At 45.9% G+C, this 17,970-nt stretch overlaps 1 protein-coding gene across 2 annotated transcripts in view; it reads left to right on the top strand.

Annotated features, from left to right (window-relative positions):
* Positions 1-16,820, top strand: part of GFPT2 (glutamine-fructose-6-phosphate transaminase 2) — a 52,938-nt gene extending 36,118 nt beyond the window's left edge. The window contains exons 10-19 of one of the 2 annotated variants that reach the window (XM_010593290.2): positions 560-723; positions 1,890-1,985; positions 2,092-2,189; positions 2,484-2,604; positions 5,117-5,274; positions 5,427-5,541; positions 9,280-9,407; positions 11,489-11,656; positions 14,204-14,365; positions 15,923-16,820. In XM_010593290.2, coding sequence (XP_010591592.1) covers positions 560-723; positions 1,890-1,985; positions 2,092-2,189; positions 2,484-2,604; positions 5,117-5,274; positions 5,427-5,541; positions 9,280-9,407; positions 11,489-11,656; positions 14,204-14,365; positions 15,923-15,967 — 1,255 coding nt within the window. In that variant the 3' untranslated portion in view covers positions 15,968-16,820. The remainder of the gene's footprint in view (positions 1-559; positions 724-1,889; positions 1,986-2,091; positions 2,190-2,483; positions 2,605-5,116; positions 5,275-5,426; positions 5,542-9,279; positions 9,408-11,488; positions 11,657-14,203; positions 14,366-15,922) is intronic. The other variant, XM_064279287.1, reaches the window with a different exon arrangement.
* Positions 16,821-17,970: the final 1,150 nt, after the last annotated feature.

The raw sequence follows: 17,970 nt of genomic DNA, 5'->3' as shown, positions 1-17,970 counted from the left end.
GTGTGGGACTGGTTTCAAGATAATTCTGGGGCAGGGGAAGGAGTTGTGGAGAAGATGGAGCTATGAATGAAACAAGATTGGTCTTAAATTGATGATCATTGAAGCTGGATGATGGGTACATGGGAATTCATTATACTGGTCTCTCTACTTTTGCATACTTCTGGAAATATTGCATAAGCAAAAGTTTTAAAAATAAATATAATGAAATCAATCTATGCTATTAAATATTAACTAGATACTGTGGCCTGCCAAAATTCTAGGTCTAGGAACTGCCATTTCTTTGTTAAAAAGGGTGATTAGGAAGTATTCAAAGAGATTTTCAAAACATCCAACCTCAACTTTCTTCTTTGAGATTATTAATCAGAAGGATTTAAGAGACTTGGAAAGAGAATTTCTCATCTGTGAATCAGTGGTTTTGATGTGGCAACCTTGACCCTCCTAAAATGCCATCCAGCACTGCTAGCTGGAACCCCAGGCCTTGGGAAACAGTGAGTGGCTGCTGTCTTGTAGCTGTGAAGGGTAGGGCCCATGCATGATGCTTGTGCTTTCCTTGCTCCAGTGCTATCATAGAACACACCAACCGGGTTATCTTCCTTGAGGACGATGACATTGCAGCAGTGGCTGATGGGAAGCTCTCCATTCACCGGGTCAAGCGTTCAGCTAGTGATGACCCATCTCGAGCCATCCAGACCTTACAGATGGAATTGCAGCAAATCATGAAAGGCAGGTATCCTCTAGGGTCCTGTGTAGAGAAGCCCTGGGGTGCAGAGGCTCTGTGGTGGAGCTCCTAGAGACACTGCCCTGCCCTGGGTGGGCACCACCCTTCCTGTGCACCATGGCCGACAGGGTGGGGTTCAGGTAGTCTGTGCTCACACAGCTAAGGAGGCATGGGGAGCCTGACCAGGGACCTCCAGGAGGAGCACCTGTCTATATCCAGGCTCCAGGAGGCCCCTGCCCTCGACCTGACCCCATCAACCCCCTCCCTATGCTTACCCCCTGGGACACGTTCCTACGCCCCTCAGTGTCTTCTCTTCCCTGGGAAGGAAGCCTACGGTGGTAACAGGGGCTCTGGAACACTTTCTCCCTGTGAGGGATGTCTGTCTCCTTGCACCCACTTTTGTCAGTCAAATCCCTCTCTTCCTTAAACTGCGAGGTCCCTGGGTAGTACAAAACACTTTACACTTGACTACAAACCTAAAAGTTGGTAGTTCCAACCCACCCAGCAGTATCATAGAACAAAGGCCTGGTGATTTGTTTCTACAAAGATTTAAAAAAAAAACACCTGTTGCCATCAAGTCAATTTCGACCCATAGCAACCCTATAGGACAGAGTAGGACTGCCCCATAGGGTTTCCAAGGCTGTAAATCTTTACAGAAGCAGACTGCCTCGTCTTTCTCCCACAGAGCAGACTAGTAGGTGTGAACTACCAGCCCTTTGTTTAGCAGCCAAAGGCTCTAACCATCAGGGTGCCTTCTGTAAAGATTACAGCCAAGAAAATCTTACAGATCAAGTCTACGCTGGAACATATAGGGTTGCCGTGAGTCGGAATTGACTCAACAGCAGCAGATTCTTAACCTGCTGGTCCTATTATGTAAACTGGGGATAGTAATCAGGTCATCATGAGTATCAGGTGGCACAATGCCCAGGCCCACCATTTTTAATCTGCAGTGGGCTTTACATGGATCACTACTGTAACTATATAATGATTTCTCATCTTAATTAAAACTCAAATGAAAAACCAATTGCCCTGGAGTTGATTCTGACTCATGGTGACCCCATGTGTTTCAGAGTAGAACTGTGCTCTGTGGGGATTAAAATTTACACTGTGGAAATATAATATAAATATGTAACTCAGAGCTGACCTGTCTGGCGTATGTTTCCTTGACCAGGTAACTTCAGTGCATTTATGCAGAAGGAGATCTTTGAACAACCAGAATCTGTGTTCAATACCATGAGAGGCCGGGTGAATTTTGAGACCAACACAGGTAATTCCGATACTCCACTGGGAGCCCCTGTCCTGCGTGCCCTGTAAGGATGAATGCGTTCAGCGTGTAGACAACTGGCATTCATGCCCTGTTGTGTGCCCTGCAGTGCTCCTGGGTGGCTTGAAGGACCACTTAAAAGAGATTCGACGGTGCCGACGGCTCATCGTGATTGGCTGTGGAACCAGTTACCATGCCGCAGTGGCAGTAAGTGCAAAATGGTGAACTCAGTACAGTGCCGAAGAGTTAGAAGAGGTCTAGGATAAGAACCTGGTCTCAAACTTTTATCCTACATCTGGCCTTCCATATTTGGCAAAGCCCTTGCTCCCACCCCCATGACCCAGCATGGAGCCCGTTGTCCTCTGGTATGAACTGTGACTGAAGTTCCCTCACCACCTGGACAGGGGATGCCATTTTACAAAGCTGTTCCCAGAAGCCCAGCTGCCCCGTTTGCCCCTAGGGTCTGTGACTGACTTGAGTCCCCATTGTTGTTGACTTCAGACACGGCAGGTTTTGGAGGAACTGACCGAGCTCCCAGTGATGGTTGAACTTGCTAGTGACTTTCTGGACAGGAACACACCTGTGTTCAGGGATGACGTTTGCTTTTTCATAAGCCAGTCAGGTAAGGGATCTGGGCAGTCTGGCACCACATACACTCCTCCCTCCTTCATCCTACTAAGTCCTCTGCAACCTACTGTATGCCACACGCTTTCTCATGTTTTGGGTCATTTAACCCTGACAACCTGCAGTTACTGTCACTTTTGTACAGGGAGAGCAAGTGACTGCCTAGGCCATGCAGCCATGACAGGGAAGAGCTGGGATCAATCAGACTCAAAGTCTGATGGCTTGTCCCCTGCCCAGCAGTTTCTCCCTCCTTCTTGTAAGTTCAGGACTTTTGGGACCACTCACCAAGGTGCTCATAAATGTTTGCTGGATTTACTATTGTGGAGGAAAAAACTTCTTCCAAACTCAGCCAGGTTGAGAATCAAGTATGGTGTAGGCTGCTGCTCTGGAGTGGACACTGTGGTTCAGTACGGCCCCTCTAGCACTGAGTGTGGGAGCTAAGTGCAGTGGCCATGCAGCCCAGCAGAGAGAGCAGAGGACACTCACCTGAGCTAAGCCAGCCCACCTGGGCTTGGACGTGTTGCTCCACCCGGCCAGGGCAGTAGGCCAGGAGGTGATCCATGGCCGTGTGCTTGGAGTCCAAAGGAGTTCTAGGAGGATTTCTAAAGCATTGTAATTATGGCACATTCCAAACCTTTATAAAAACAGAGAGATTCACATAACAAACCCCCTCATGCCTATTGCATAGCTTCAGCAATCATAACTCAGTCAATCTTGTATCATCCATATCCCTATTAACCGCTTGCCTGCACGGGGTCATTCTGAAGGCAATTCCAGACATCATGTTATTTCATTCATAAATTTTTCAGAACATTTCTCTACATAATAAAACCAAAGAGCTGATTTTTCAGAAATTGATCTCCAGACCTTTCTTCCAATCACCTCTAGGTGGACTTGAACCACCAACCTTTCAATTAGCAGCCAAGCATGTTAGCTGTTTGTACCACCAGGGACTCCTCTATATATGATAAGGACTCTTCAAAAGAAAATAACTACAATATCATTATCACATCTAAAAAATGAGCAGTAATGTCCTAAAATCTATTGGAATTTTTAATACTGCCTCCATTTTTTAATCGTTAATACCATCACCATTTTGATGACAAAGATAAATGAAAATGGATAACCCATCATCTGGCTGGGCAGCTTATACCCAGGTGCTGCCATGTGACTTCAGCTACTGCATTTGCTTGTGGAATTATGATCCCATCAGAGCCTAAAAATATTTCATGAATTGGTGGGAGGCAAGAACAGAGGTGGATTTAATGTGAAAATAGGTCAGTGGTAGCTCCTGAGTGGAAGTTGCTTGAAGTTTTATTTTGTTCAGCCCTTCACAAGAGATTTAAAAAAATTAACTGTCAGTATCCAAAAAAATGGGAGGGAGGGGCTAATGAAGATAGAGCCTCCCTCTTCCCTGCCTCCATGCCCACCCCACCATTGGCACTGAGGGAAGGCCACATGACAATCCAGTGCCCTAGACACGTTAGTCTGAAGAGAAGAAGGACAGAATTGGGCCCTCACGTAGCACACGGTCCCACCAGCCTCCAGTGCGAAAGATTGGGCACAGCCAGAAGCAACGGCCCTGTGGGCAGAACAGCCTCCAGTGATTCACATGCCAATTTGAATGGTTTTGATTTTCTAGCTTGGCTTGTGTTTAATTTGCACACTTGTTTTAGTTTGAGTCCTTCAGAACTTGCAGTACAGGGAGTTTGTGCTCACTTATGCTTGAACCTATTTAAGTAGCTATTAAGTCCCTATCTAAGTCCCCAGGTGGTGCAGATAGTTAACTTGCTGGGCTGCCAACCAAAAGGTTGGAGGTTAGAGTCCACCCAGAGGCACCTGGAAAACAGTCCTGGCAATCTACTTCCGAATAATCAGCCATTGAAAACCCTACGGATTACAGTTCTGTTCTGACACACATGGGGTTGCCAGGAGTCAGAGTCAACTGGACAGCAACTGGTTTATCATAAAAATAATCTCATCCATACCGAGAGGCTGCAAGAAGTGCTTTTCAAAAAATCTATTTGAGAAACACCATTTTGGAGGCATTCTTGCTTTTCAACGCTAAATCCTCGCACGTTCTGAATAAGGCAGCTTCAAGTCATGAAAAGGGTGCTGGGAGCATGCCCACCTGGGTTCATGCTGACTCTGTCGGCACCCCTCCCCCCCGCCCCGCAGCTGCAGGGCCCTGAGTGAGGCATTGATTTCCTGTCTCTGAGCCCTTCATCCCCAAAGGGAAAGTGGGGAGAGTGGCCCCCAACAGGGTTGTCAAGAGACTTAAATGAAACGGTGGTTGAGAAAGTGTTTGGCACATAAAGAAATAATTAATCCTTCCATCTAATAATCAACTGATCAACTGTTGATCACGCATTTTCCTTTCGGAACACACACTGTGTCTGGGCAAATGGAGTTCTGTGTAAGAGCCAGGAGGAAATGAGCAGGGGCAGGGGTTATGCTGGCAGAGTGACTGCATTTGTGAACACACCAATGAAAGAGCCTCTGTGTGGCAGGTGAGACTGCAGACACCCTCCTGGCACTACGCTACTGCAAGGACCGTGGGGCCCTGACCGTGGGTGTCACCAACACCGTGGGCAGCTCTATCTCCTGGGAAACCGACTGCGGTGTCCATATCAATGCGGGCCCGGAGATCGGCGTCGCCAGCACCAAGGTAGAAGGAGCCCTGTGTGGGAGGAGGGTCAGCAGGGATGGAGGCCAGAGATATGGTGAGGGAGGCCCTTCACCTGCCTTTCTCTCCCGTGGTTATGGTGATGTGGTCACTCATGTCTCCCTCTGTTCTCATCACCTCCCTTTTGTCCACAGGCTTACACCAGTCAGTTCATCTCTCTGGTGATGTTTGGTTTGATGATGTCTGAAGACAGAATTTCATTACAAAACAGAAGACAAGAGATCATCCGTGGCCTGAGATCTTTACCTGGTATGTCTAAGAGCTAAACCTGCCTTATTTTCAAATCCTGTGGACTGTTCCTGGCCTTTCTGTCCCATGACTGTTGCCTGTAACCACTGCTGTTAATCACTCCCTCCTCCTTCAAGCTTCCTGAAGTTGACTCAGACTCATGGCGCCCCCATGTGTGTCACAGTAAAACTGCTCCATAGGGTTTTTCAGTGCTTGATTCGTTGGAAGTAGATTGATTACCAGGTCATTCTTCCAAGGTGCCTCTGGGTAGACTCATGCCTCCCACCTTTTGGTTATCGGCTGAGCATGTTAACAATTTGCACCACCCAGAGACTCCTCAAACTTCCTGCTTACCATAAACCACCCCCCTCCCCCACCAGCAGCTCCCACTGGGCCAAGATTAATATCCACACTCCTCGCCAGGCCCTGCACGTTGGGCCCCTGATTCCTCATCATGCTCCCAGCTCTCCTTGGGCTACTGTAACTGACCTTCTGGTCCTCAACAGCCAAGCTCTTTCCCATAGCAGGGCCTTTGTCCTGGCTCTTTCACCTGGTGAAACCCTCCTCCTCCAGCTCTACACATGCTGACTGTTCCTCCTCATGCAGGTCTCAGCTTAGATGTCACCCCCTGGAATCCCTCCCTGGCCAACCTAACTAACAAAAGCCCCAGCCCAGTGGTCTCTGAAACATCAGCCTGTTTATTTCTTTATAGCACATAACATGGTCTGAATTATCTGTTCACCTGTTCACTGACTTGTCTCCCCCATCTACCATCGCTCAGTGAGCTCATGACCCTGTCTGTTGGAGTCACTGCTGGGTGCCTGGTGTCTAGCACAGGGTGGGTGTAGAGTAGGTGCTCAGTAAATACCAAGAAGGAGCAAATGGCCTGGGGTCAGTTCCTGTCCCAGGCTGCTCCTTGACAGTTCCACCAGCCTTTCCTCTTCTGCTGGACGTGCCCATCTGTTGTAGTTGATGAGATATAAGGTCTGTCCACTGAACTGTGGACTCCTTGTGGACAGGACAATGTCTTCATTTATTCGTTCACTCACCACACATGTATTAAGACCAGGACCCTGTGCACTATCCTGGGACTCCCAAGATAAGCAGCAGTCACTTGCACTCCAGGGAAGGAGAGAGGTGTTTTGGGTTTTCTGTGTGCAGCCCTGACAGCGTGACACGAATCAGAGCTAGAGAGAGATGCGCTGGACACGAGGTCCCCCCAGAGAGCAGGGGCAAACCCAGAGAAGGCAGCGGGGAAAAGCCCAGGAACTAAAAAATGATGCTCAATTCAGAGCCTAGGGGGTCTGGCTCTGGCAGCGAAAACATGTTTAAAATGTATTGAAGAGAAAAGCATTCTTACCTTAAGCCAGGTAATGTTATTGTTGTTGTTAGGTGCCGACAAGTCGACTCATAGTGACCCCAAGTGACAGAGTAGAGCTGTTCCATAGGGTTTTCTAAGCTGTATAATTTTTTTTTTTTAGGCTGTAATTTTTATGCAAGCAGATCACCAGCTCTTTTCTCCCGTAGAGCCACTGGATAGGTTCGAACCTCCAGTCTTTTGTTTAGCGGCTGAGCGCTTAACCATTACGCCATGCCGCCAGGGCCCCTAAGCCAGGTTAATAGCCATGTTAAAAAAAAAAAAAAAGACTTTGTTCTGATATCTAAGTAAGTCAACTGGTCAACAGTTCTCAAGATGTGGTTGACTTATCCTGGGTCCACAAGAGCCTTGCAGTCAAAACTATTTTCACAGCAATATATGCATAATTTTTTTTTTTTTCTTTTTCACTGTATTGACATTTGCAAAAGCAATGGTGGAAAAACTGGGAGCTTCGCACAAAGCAGGCAGTGGCCACACACTGTTCTCGCAGTCATTGTATTCTTCAGCATCGCACATGCAATCTCACTTAAGAGTGGCCTTGATACAGGGAAAATTATTCATCCTGTTAAATTGCAACGCTTTTTAATAGTCTGCGTGACAAAATGGGAAGTGTGCCTAAACCGCTTCTGCTGCGCCCTGAAGTGCAATGGCTTTTTAAAGGAACAGCATACTGGCGATTGACTGCTTGAGTAGCAAGCTAACTTGGTATCTGGCAGACATTTTCTCAAAAATGAACAAAGTTAGCCCGTGACTTCAAGAAAAGCATCTGACAGTATTTGTTGCCAATGATGAAATTTCAGCTTTCAAGTGAAGCTTAAAATTTTGAAAACATGTATCTGCTACCATGAACTTGACCACATCTCAACACTTAAAGACTCTCTGATGAGATCAGGGTAATTTTAACAAACGTGATTTTTTAAAAATATATATTTTATGATGAAATATGACAATGTTTAGAAGATTTGCATTGAATTCAGTTAACCAATATTTCCCGAATAACCAATGATGCATAATGTTACAAAATCATGCACCTGTAAAAGATCCATTTAAAGTTCACAACCCATAAAACCAAACCAAACACATTGTCATCGAGTCAATGCTGACTCATAGCCACCCTATGGGACAGAGTAGAACTGCCCTATAGAACTTCCAAGGAGCAGTTGGTGGATTCAAACTGCTGACCTTTGGTTAGTAGCCAAGCTCTTAACCACTGCGCCACCAGGGCTCCAAAGTGCACAGCAGACCACCAATAAATTGTAACGTAACAAAGTGGAAGAAGTTCAGATACAATTTCAGATTCCGCGTTTGCAATGACCCTTTAAGAAACTACCACTTCTTGAGTTTGATGTCGTTCTAAAGAAGAATAGTCATAATTATTTGAAAGGGTTATTTAAACACTCTTTCCTCTTCCAACTACAAATCTGTGTGAGACCAGATTTTCTTCATATACTTCAACCAAAAAAACGTATCACAACAGGCTTTAATGCAGATGCAGATATGTGAACTCCACAGCTTTTATTAAGTCAGATGTTAAAAAGATTTGCAAAAATGTAAGATGATGCCATTCTTCTCACTCATTTTTAAAAAAATATTGTAATGTCATGGATTTATTATTGTTATTTTAAAATGAATCAATATGCATTTTTTAATTTCTCAATATTTTCTAATATGGTAAATATTGGTAGATATAAACAAAGAAAACCCCAAAACCACTTTTGTCAAGTCGATGCCGACTCATAGTGACCCTATAGGACGCAGTAGAACTGCCCCATAGGGTTCCAAGGCTGTAATCTTTACAGAAGCACACTGCCACATCTTTCTCCCTTGGAGCTGCTGGTGGGTTCAAACTGCCAACCTTTCGGTTAGCAGTGAGCATTTAATTACTGTGCCACCCACACAAAGGCTTGTAGGGATGCTCAATAATTTTTACGAGTGTAAAGGAGACCTGAGACTAAAATGTTTGAAATGCACTGGTCCAAGTTCCACTGGCTTTGTCCTGAGATGCAGCACGTGGCAATGAAGAGGGCAAGTTATTTGGAGTGTCACCTCTGCGGCTTGCCGGCTGGTGATTTAGCCCCTCTGAACCTCAGCTGCCTTACCTGGAAAATGGAAGTAGAAATAATACTTCCCTGCCTACCTTACAGGGGCTCAGGAAAGCATTAACACAACTCTAACTCACTATCCCAACAAAATCCTATCCAGTAACCCAAGTTATTTTCCCATAGTCTGAGTTTAAATCTCTTAAACTAATGCAAGGAAGCAAAGTTTACTAAGTGAGATGAGTTCTAAAACCATGTTTTGTGTCCTGCAAGTTTCCCTTATGAATATGTTTTGTTAATTGGAATGGCTGGCTTGTCCCCTTTCCTGTGTGCATACTTTAGAGTTGATCAAGGAAGTGCTATCACTGGATGAGAAGATCCATGACCTGGCCCTGGAGCTCTACACACAGAGGTCACTCTTGGTGATGGGTCGAGGCTATAACTATGCCACGTGCCTGGAAGGGGCCCTGGTAAGTGCGCTTCTCCCCAACACCCACCTCCACTGCCCCTGTGCAGCTTCCGGCTAGCCAGGAAGCAGGGCAGGGCACTGGGTTTGGGAAGGTGAGGGCCTGCTGGCCCTCAGTGCAGGATGAGCCTGTGTTGAGGGACTGCTCTTGGCCATGTGGTTCCTTCCCTGGGACAAAGAGATGGGTGAGGCAGTGCCTGCCCACAAGGAGCTCCCAATCTTCTGGGGAGAAGGGGCAGGGGCACCCTTGGGTGAGCTCCTCGAGGTGTCAGACTTGTGCCAGGCTCCATCTGGGATAGCTCATTCACTCCTTAGAGGCTGGCAATTATTGTTCACATTTTAGCCAGGAGGAAACCAAGCCCCAGAAAGGTGAAGTAAATTGCTCAAGGTTACACAGAGGAAGTGATTGGGTTGAGATTTGAACTCAGGTCCATGTGGCCTCAACCTTTGCTTTTCTCTATGACTCCCAGCAGCCTATGTGGGAGGGTTTTAGCAGACCACAGCTGTGGGCTGGGGTCTCTGCAGAGTTTCTCCGTCCCCCTCAAACTTCTGAGTCCTGCAGGAATGAGCCTTGGTGGCCCTACTCTTAAAAATTGTTACTGTCTTGCCCCCCATGGCATAAAAGGAGCCCTGATGGCACAGTGGTTAAGAGCTTGGCTGCTAACTGAAAGGTCGGCCATTCGAACCCACCAGCCACTCCTTGGGAGAAAGATATGGCAGTCTGCTTTGTGAAGACTACAGCGCTGGAAACCTTATGGGACAGTTCTACTCTGTCCTATAGGGTCATTATGAGTCAGAATCGACTCAGTGGCAATGGGTTTTTTTTTTTTTTTTGTCACAATAAAAATTCAAACCAGTGTAAGGGAAAGCTGATGGAGCAGGGACAGGTGCCAGGACCATAGGGCTACTGAGGGGTATGCAGAGTGTGTGAGGGGCCTGGAATCTAGTGCGCTCACCCCGTACTCACTCTCAGCTTGCTGTTTACGGGTCAGAACGCTCAGCCAAGGTAAAAAGGAGGCAGAGTTACAGATGAGGCAGCTTTCAGTACCAAAACAAGGCACTATCCGTTATCCATCTTGGCTTCCCCCTCTCCCTGTGGAAGGATGTGGCAGTTCCTTCCCCACCATCCCACTCCAAAGAGAGCACTGGTTGCATGCCGTTTACCAAGACACATTCAGAGAGTATTACATGTGGTCAGGGTGCAGCCCTGAGTTACCTGAACCTCACTGAGCTGCAGCTTCACACCTGTAAGATGGAGATTCTGATTCTTGCCAAAGGAAGCAAAGGGCTAGCGCCCTATGTATGTTCGTTCCTCTGACAGCCCTGCTGGCTAGAGAGCTGAGTGTGCTGGCTGAGTGCACTGGCTGACTGGGAGCAAGAAATGTGGATTCAGCTGTGCCTCCAGCTTCGTCTTTGGGGAAGCATTTATTGAGCTGCTGGCACAAAGCAATTCCCCTCTGTGGCCCCCTTGGCCTCTGGCACCTAGGGAGAAGTCACACTCCTTACAGCGGCTCCTGGCGCATGACGTCCATGGAACCTTCTAGGGAAGTTGAGAAATGTTTTCTTCAACATGCTCACCAGTTAAATGACAAGAGTTTCATGGCAAGTGCATATAAATGGAACTATCTGAACAAATTGAAATAGCAGCCTAATGTGTGTGATAATTGCTTGGAACAACCTTTTTGGAAGCTATTAATTGTCTACAGTTGGGAGAAATGATTAATCAAATGATTAAAAGAGCTCTACCTAGATAGAATGCAATTCCGTCATTATCATTTATAACCCTGGATAGGCCATGTGGCTGGCTGCAGAGAGAGGAAAGCAGAGGGGGAAACTAGATCAACACTGACTTGTCCTTCCAAGGGGGGACGGGCCTGGGCACAGAGGGTGCATGCTGGCCTTTGTGTGCCCTGGGCAGTAGCCACCCTCTCCCCTGCCCTAACCTTGTCAGGTGCCCTCGACTATCCATCTGCCTGCCACCAGTCCTCAGCTCCCTGCCTTTCAGAGCGATCCTCCACTCTGGCGGATCTGTTCCAAACCCCTCATCTGCCCGGTGTGACACTGACCCCACCTCTTGTTTCTCAGAAAATTAAAGAGATCACCTACATGCACTCTGAAGGTATCCTGGCTGGGGAGCTGAAGCATGGACCCCTGGCGCTGATTGACAAGCAGATGCCCGTCATCATGGTCATCATGAAGGACCCTTGCTTTGCCAAGTGTCAGAACGCCCTGCAGCAAGTCACGGCCCGCCAGGTGAGTGCTCTCAGTGGGGTGGGGCTCTTCTCCCGTCCCTACATGCACAGCTCCCCCGGTGCACGCCAGCCCCCCATGCTCTCCCCTAGGCCCCCTGATGAGTACAGCACACATTGAAAGGGAACTGGCCGGCTGTGGCCACACCAGCCACAGCTGCGCAGTGAGGCCCAGTCTGCCCTGAGCTGCACTGGTCCTAGGCAGGCAGATGGAGGTCCTCCTGGTGCAGAGCCCAGGGAACAGGGTTGTCCCCAGGTCATCTGAGGCAGAAGGCAGGACCCCATGGAGCCACCTTGGAAGGGCTCATGGCATTAGCAGTAAACCAGCTGCCATGGAGGTGACTCTGACTCGTGGCGGCCCTGTGTGTGTCAGAGTTGAACTCTGCTCCACAGAGTTCTCAGTGGCTGATTTTCAGAAGTAGATAACCAGAGCTTTCTTCTGAGGCTCCACTGGGTGGACTTGAACTGCCAACCTTTCAGTAAGTAGCTAAGCACCTTAATTGTTTACATCACCTCGGGACTCTCCTGACATTACAAAAAGTAGCTAAGCACCTTAATTGTTTACATCACCTCGGGACTCTGCTGACATTACAGAAAGGAGAAATCCAGTAAGGCACTCAGTGCCCCCACACCTGCCTCACCGTGGTGGTCAGAGAAATGTCATAAAGTATGATCACAGGAACACAAACAGAAACTTACCAATGTACACTGCAGTATTATTCACTATATCCAAAAGGTGGGAACAACCGAAGTGTCCATTCCTAGATAAACAAAATGGGATATAGCCACACAATGGGAAATTACTCAGCCATAAAGAGAAATGAAGTCCTGATACATATTAGGACATGGATGAACCATGGAAACATGTACAGGAAATGGGCAAATGTATACTGAGTGGTTACCAGGGGCAGGAGGTGGGGGAGAAAGGGGAGTCACCGCACAGAGTTTCTGTTAATGGTGGTGGAATAATTTGGAAATGGATAGTGGTGTGGTTACACAACATGATGAACACAACCATGTCACGGAATTGTACCCGTAAAAATTGTTGAATTGGCAAATGTTTTGTTACATTTATTTTTACCACAATAAAACAAAGCACATACACATAGTCATGTCACCTCCCTGTTTAAAACCCTCCAGTGGCTTCTCCTCAAACTCTTCAAAACCAAAAACCTATTGCCACTGAGTCAATTCTGACTTATAAAGACCTTGTAGGACAGGGTAGAACTGTCCCACATGGTTTCCAAGGAATGGCTGGTGGTTTCGAACCACCGACCTTTTGGTTAGCAGCCATAGCTCTTAACTACTGAGCCACCAGGGCTCCTCAAACTCTACAGTGACCCACAAAAAACAAAAAAAAAAAAACAGTTGCCATCAAGTCAGTTCTGACTCATGGTGCTTCATGTGCGCGGAGCAGAACCGCACTCCACAGTGACCCACAAGCCGTGTATTATCTGCCCCTTCTACCCGCCTCACCAAGATCCAGCCATCCAGCCTTCTTTCTGTTTCTCACACGTGCCAACCAAGCTCACTCCTGCCTCGGAGCCTTTGCACTGGCTGTTCCCTCTACCCGGAATGTGCTTTCCACAAATCTTCAGAGTTGGCTCCTCATCACTCAAGTCTCAGTTCAAATGTCTTCCTTTTAGAGAGGCCTTCCCAGACCTCACCAATCTCACCCAATCATAGACCCCTGTTTTAGTGCCTTCATAGCATTTATCTGAAATTCATTTTTACTTATTGGTTTGCTGGTTTGTGCTTTGGAAACCCTGTTGGTATAGTGGTTAAGTGCTGCGGCTGCTAACCAAGAGTTCGGCAGTTTGAATCCACCAGGCACTCCCTGGAAACTCTGTGGGGCAGTTCTTTGGGTACTTATTTGGTGTAAATATTCTAGGAGACATAATTTCATTTAAAATAACTTCCTTTTTAAAAGTAACATGTACTCCCAGAAACAAAGTTGGAAGCTATAGGGTTGCTATGACTCGGATCCGACTCAACAGCAGTGGGTGGTGGTGGTAGTGGTGGTGGTTTGTGCTTCTGCTTTCCACCACTAGAGTAGGGGCCCCATTAGAGCGAAGAGTGAGTCTGCACAGCCCTGTGCAAGGCACACTGTAGCCTCTCAATAAACAGGCAGTGAACGAATGCAGCAGGATGGTGATCACCTTACCAGGGAAGAGGGGAACCTAAAACCAAACCCGTTGCCATCAAGTCAATTCTGACTCATAGGGACCCTACAGGACAGAGTAGAACTGCACCAGAGGGTTTCCAAGGAGTCTTGGTGGATTTGAACTACCAACCTTTTGGTTAGTAGCTGAACTCTTGACCACTGCAGCACCAGGGCTCCTAGGGAAGGAGGGAAGCTCACCAAAAAGCAGCAAACAACGAACAAGCTGATATTTTATCCTTTACATGAATCATACACATCACCTCAGCCATAATTCCAGCAAAACAGGAGATTATTGTTTGCAATAACATTGATTTCAGACATGTCGCTGTGTGTGATGACCGCTCCTTTCAGAGACAAGCTGCATTTTGTGATATTTCTCTGCTTTAGGGTCGCCCAATTATCCTGTGTTCCAAGGACGACACTGAAAGTTCCAAGTTTGCATATAAGACCATCGAGCTGCCCCACACTGTGGACTGCCTCCAGGGTATCCTGAGCGTGATTCCGCTACAGCTCCTGTCTTTCCACCTGGCTGTTCTACGTGGATACGATGTATGTCTAAAAAATGTACCTACTGAAGCAAACAGGAGAAATGTAATCCTGTCTTGGTTTGCTAGTGCTGCATAACAAAAAATACCACAAGTGGGTGGCTTTAAAGAACACTTCAGGAGTTTTGAAGTTCAAATACAAGATATGGCTCTAGGAGAAAGTCCTTTTTCTATTTCAGCTTCTAGTAGCTGCCAGCAATCCTTGGAGTTCCTGGACTTAGAGATGCAGCTACCATGTGTATCTGTCTTCATATGACATCTTCCCCCTGTGTGTGTTTCTGTATCTATTCTTTTTTAATAACTCAGAAGTGATTAGATTTAGGACCCACCCTACTCAGGTATGACCTATTTAACATAACAAAGAAACCCGTAGTTCAAAACAGGATCACATCCGTATGTATAGGGGCCAGGACTTCAATACATATTTTTGAAGGAAGGGACACAACTCAATTCATAACAACCCCCAAAGTTCCTTTTTGTTCTTTGAGTACTTATTTGGTGTAAATACTCTAGGAGTCATAATTTCATTTAAAATAACTTTATTTTTAAAAGTAACATGTACTTCCAGAAAAAAAAGTTAGAAGCTATGAAATGTATAGAGAAGACGATATTTTTAAACTGTAACCTCATCACCCAGAATCAATGGTATTAGCAAATTTAATATTTTATTGGAGTCTTTATCCTGTGCATTTTTTTTTTTAACATTCTCAATATTGTATCAAGGATAAAATTTTGTATCCTCTCTTTTCGCACATCTTTGAAAACTTTTAAGCAATATGTAGTCATTGTGTAATATTCCATCACATTCTTACAATACGAATTTTCTTAATAATTACTTAGCATTCTTCTATTATTTACCAAAAACAGGTGATACCTGCTGTCATCGAGTCGGTTCTGACTCACAGTAACCCCAAAAGGTTTCCAAGGCTATAAATCTCCACGGAAGCAGACTGCCACATCTTTCTTCTGAGGAGCTGCAGTTGGTTTCGAACCACCGACCTTTCAGTTAGCAGTTGATCACTTCAACCACTGCATCACCAGGGCTCCTTTTATTATTTAAGCTGTTCCCAATTTTTTTTTCATAAAGAACACTGCAGTGAACATCTTTGTATATATATATTTGTCCTTAGTCTAGGAAATGATTCATGCCAAATTATTTTCCAGAATAGAACCAATTTATGACTGTTCATTGTGCAAAGAAACGAAAGTTTCATTGCAATGCAAAGAATACAGCAATCACCCAAGAGTGTACCTGTCATCCAGAATTGATATTTGTTAACATTTTGTCATATTTTTTCCTCTTTTTAAAAAACTTTATTGTGGTTAAAAAAAAATTGCAACAAAATTGCCATTTTAACCATTTCCATGTGTACAATTCAGTGACACTAATTACATTCACCATGTTATGCAACAATCACCACTATCTATCTCCAAAAGTTTTTCATCACCCCAAACAAACCCAACAGCACCCCTTAAGCAATAACTCCCCACTTTACCCTCCCCCAGCCCCCAGTAACCACTAATAAGCTGGGGCTCTGATAGCTGCTTTCTTTCGTTTTAGGTTGACTTTCCCAGAAATCTGGCCAAGTCTGTGACCGTGGAATGAGAATGAAAGAGTGAAGAGACTATCTCCACATTTAGTCTCAGTCAAGACCTGTACCAACAGCAAGGGTGCCAATGGAAAGAGAAGTGGGCATTCTGTGGGTTCTGAGTATGATATCCCAGTATAGCTTGACAGCTTCGACGTGCCTTGTACCCAAGTGCTTTTGCTACAGCAAATAACTGTTTTTCTGTGTCCTGAAGTTGCCAGAGGAGAAGGGAATCATTGTTTACACATGGGGATCAGAGAGGATTTTTTTTCCACTACTGTGCAATATTCAGCTCTCTTCAGAGTAACTGTGAACCTTTTTTTAACCAACACTAGTTAGTTTTAAAAGACAAAATATTTATAAGGACAATTGTATAGCTTTTAAGTTAATTTTTTAGAATATGGCTGTCTGCAGCCATGGAAACACCCACACTATATGTCCCGGCCACCCAGTGCATCATCTCCAGGCTTGCCCCTGGAGGTGACATTCATCTCAGATTCAAGCACAAGGCATTGACCCTCGGGACTTCTTTCTCCTTTCCCTTCCTCTCTTGGCTGCTCCTGAATCCCGACTCCTGACATCACCAAAGCCTCTCCAGCCATCTTTCTATGTCTCCTCTAAGTCCTGTTGAAATCTCAAATTCCTCCAACATTTTCTTCTCTTCTATGGCCAAAGCCCCCCCCAACTCTCCAACTTCTGCTTAATCTGATCATGGCTCTTTTTAAGCCAAAGCAGCATCATGGTCCCTGCTCCTGCCCATAGTAAAACAGCATGAAATATACCGTGCAAGAGAATAGTTTCAAGTGGGCTACCTTGGTTTCTATTTAAAAGCATGCACAGAGTACTATGCAATTTAAAGACAATAAAGACAGTACAATTTTTTTTTTCATCTTGTGTGTTTGGATTTTGTTAATCTCATTCTTTTTTGTGTACTTGGGTTTTAGGGGCTCTGCAGGAGCTCAGCAGTGTGCAGTGGGAGCAGCTCCTGGCACCTGTCCACACACTTGTGACCTTCACACTTTGACCTTTGGGTTAGCAGTCAAATGCTTAACCACTGTGACACCAGAACTCCTTCATGCTTCTAGTGAGTTAAAAATAACAAGGGCTGTTTGAAAGAATATAAAAACACGCAGGAGACTTGGGACACTCTGCAGAGGGATCATTGTACAAGCTGTTGGGGGACTTGGGCCATGTGATCCTGCTTGAGATGGTTGCCCAGAACCTAATGATAACATCAAGCGGAGTCTTTCAAAGTTTCAGATTTGTACCTTTCTTTTTTCAATGGGCCTCTTAACCAATTTTATTAATATGATTGGGCTGGAAGGGAAAAAGCCGGAGACAGAGTTCTGAAGGCTTATGATGTCAGAATTCAGGCTCAGTAATGACAAGCCCTGTTGGCACAGTGGTTAAGCGCTCTGCTGCTCACCGAAAGGTCAGCAGTTTGAACCCAATAGCTGGCCCATGGGAGAAAGATATAAAATCCGCTAAAGATGTGGCAGTCTGCTTCTATGAAGATTACAGCCTTGGAAACGTATGGGGCAGTTGTACTCTGGCCTATGGGGTCACAATGGTAATGGGTTTGGTTTTTGATTTACTGTGCAAATAGGAATCCCTTTTTGGAGCAAACAGTTAAGCACTTGACTACTAACTGAAAGGTTGGCAGTTCAAAACCACCCAGAGGCACCTTGGAAGACAGGCTGGTGATCTGCTTCCGAAAGCTCAAGGCCTTGAAAACCCTAAGGAGCAGTTCTACTCTGCACACATAGGGTCGCCATTGCCATGAGTAGGAATCGGCCAGTAATGGTTAATGCACTCGGCTGCCAAATGAAAGGTTGGTAATTCAAGCCCACCCAGAAGCACCTTGAAAGAAAGGCCTAGTGATCTACTTCCAAAAAATCAACAATTGAAAACTCTATGGAACCCAGTTCTACTCTGACACACGTGGGGTTGCCATGAGTCAGGGTCAATGCAACAGCAACTGGGTTTTGTTTTGTTTTAATGTAAATGCAACCATAGACCA

The sequence above is a fragment of the Loxodonta africana genome, chromosome 2 (genome assembly GCF_030014295.1).
Source record: "Loxodonta africana isolate mLoxAfr1 chromosome 2, mLoxAfr1.hap2, whole genome shotgun sequence".
Taxonomy (NCBI): Eukaryota; Metazoa; Chordata; class Mammalia; order Proboscidea; family Elephantidae; genus Loxodonta; species Loxodonta africana.
Note: the sequence above shows the minus strand (reverse complement) of the source record. Positions and strands in the feature narration are given on the sequence as shown.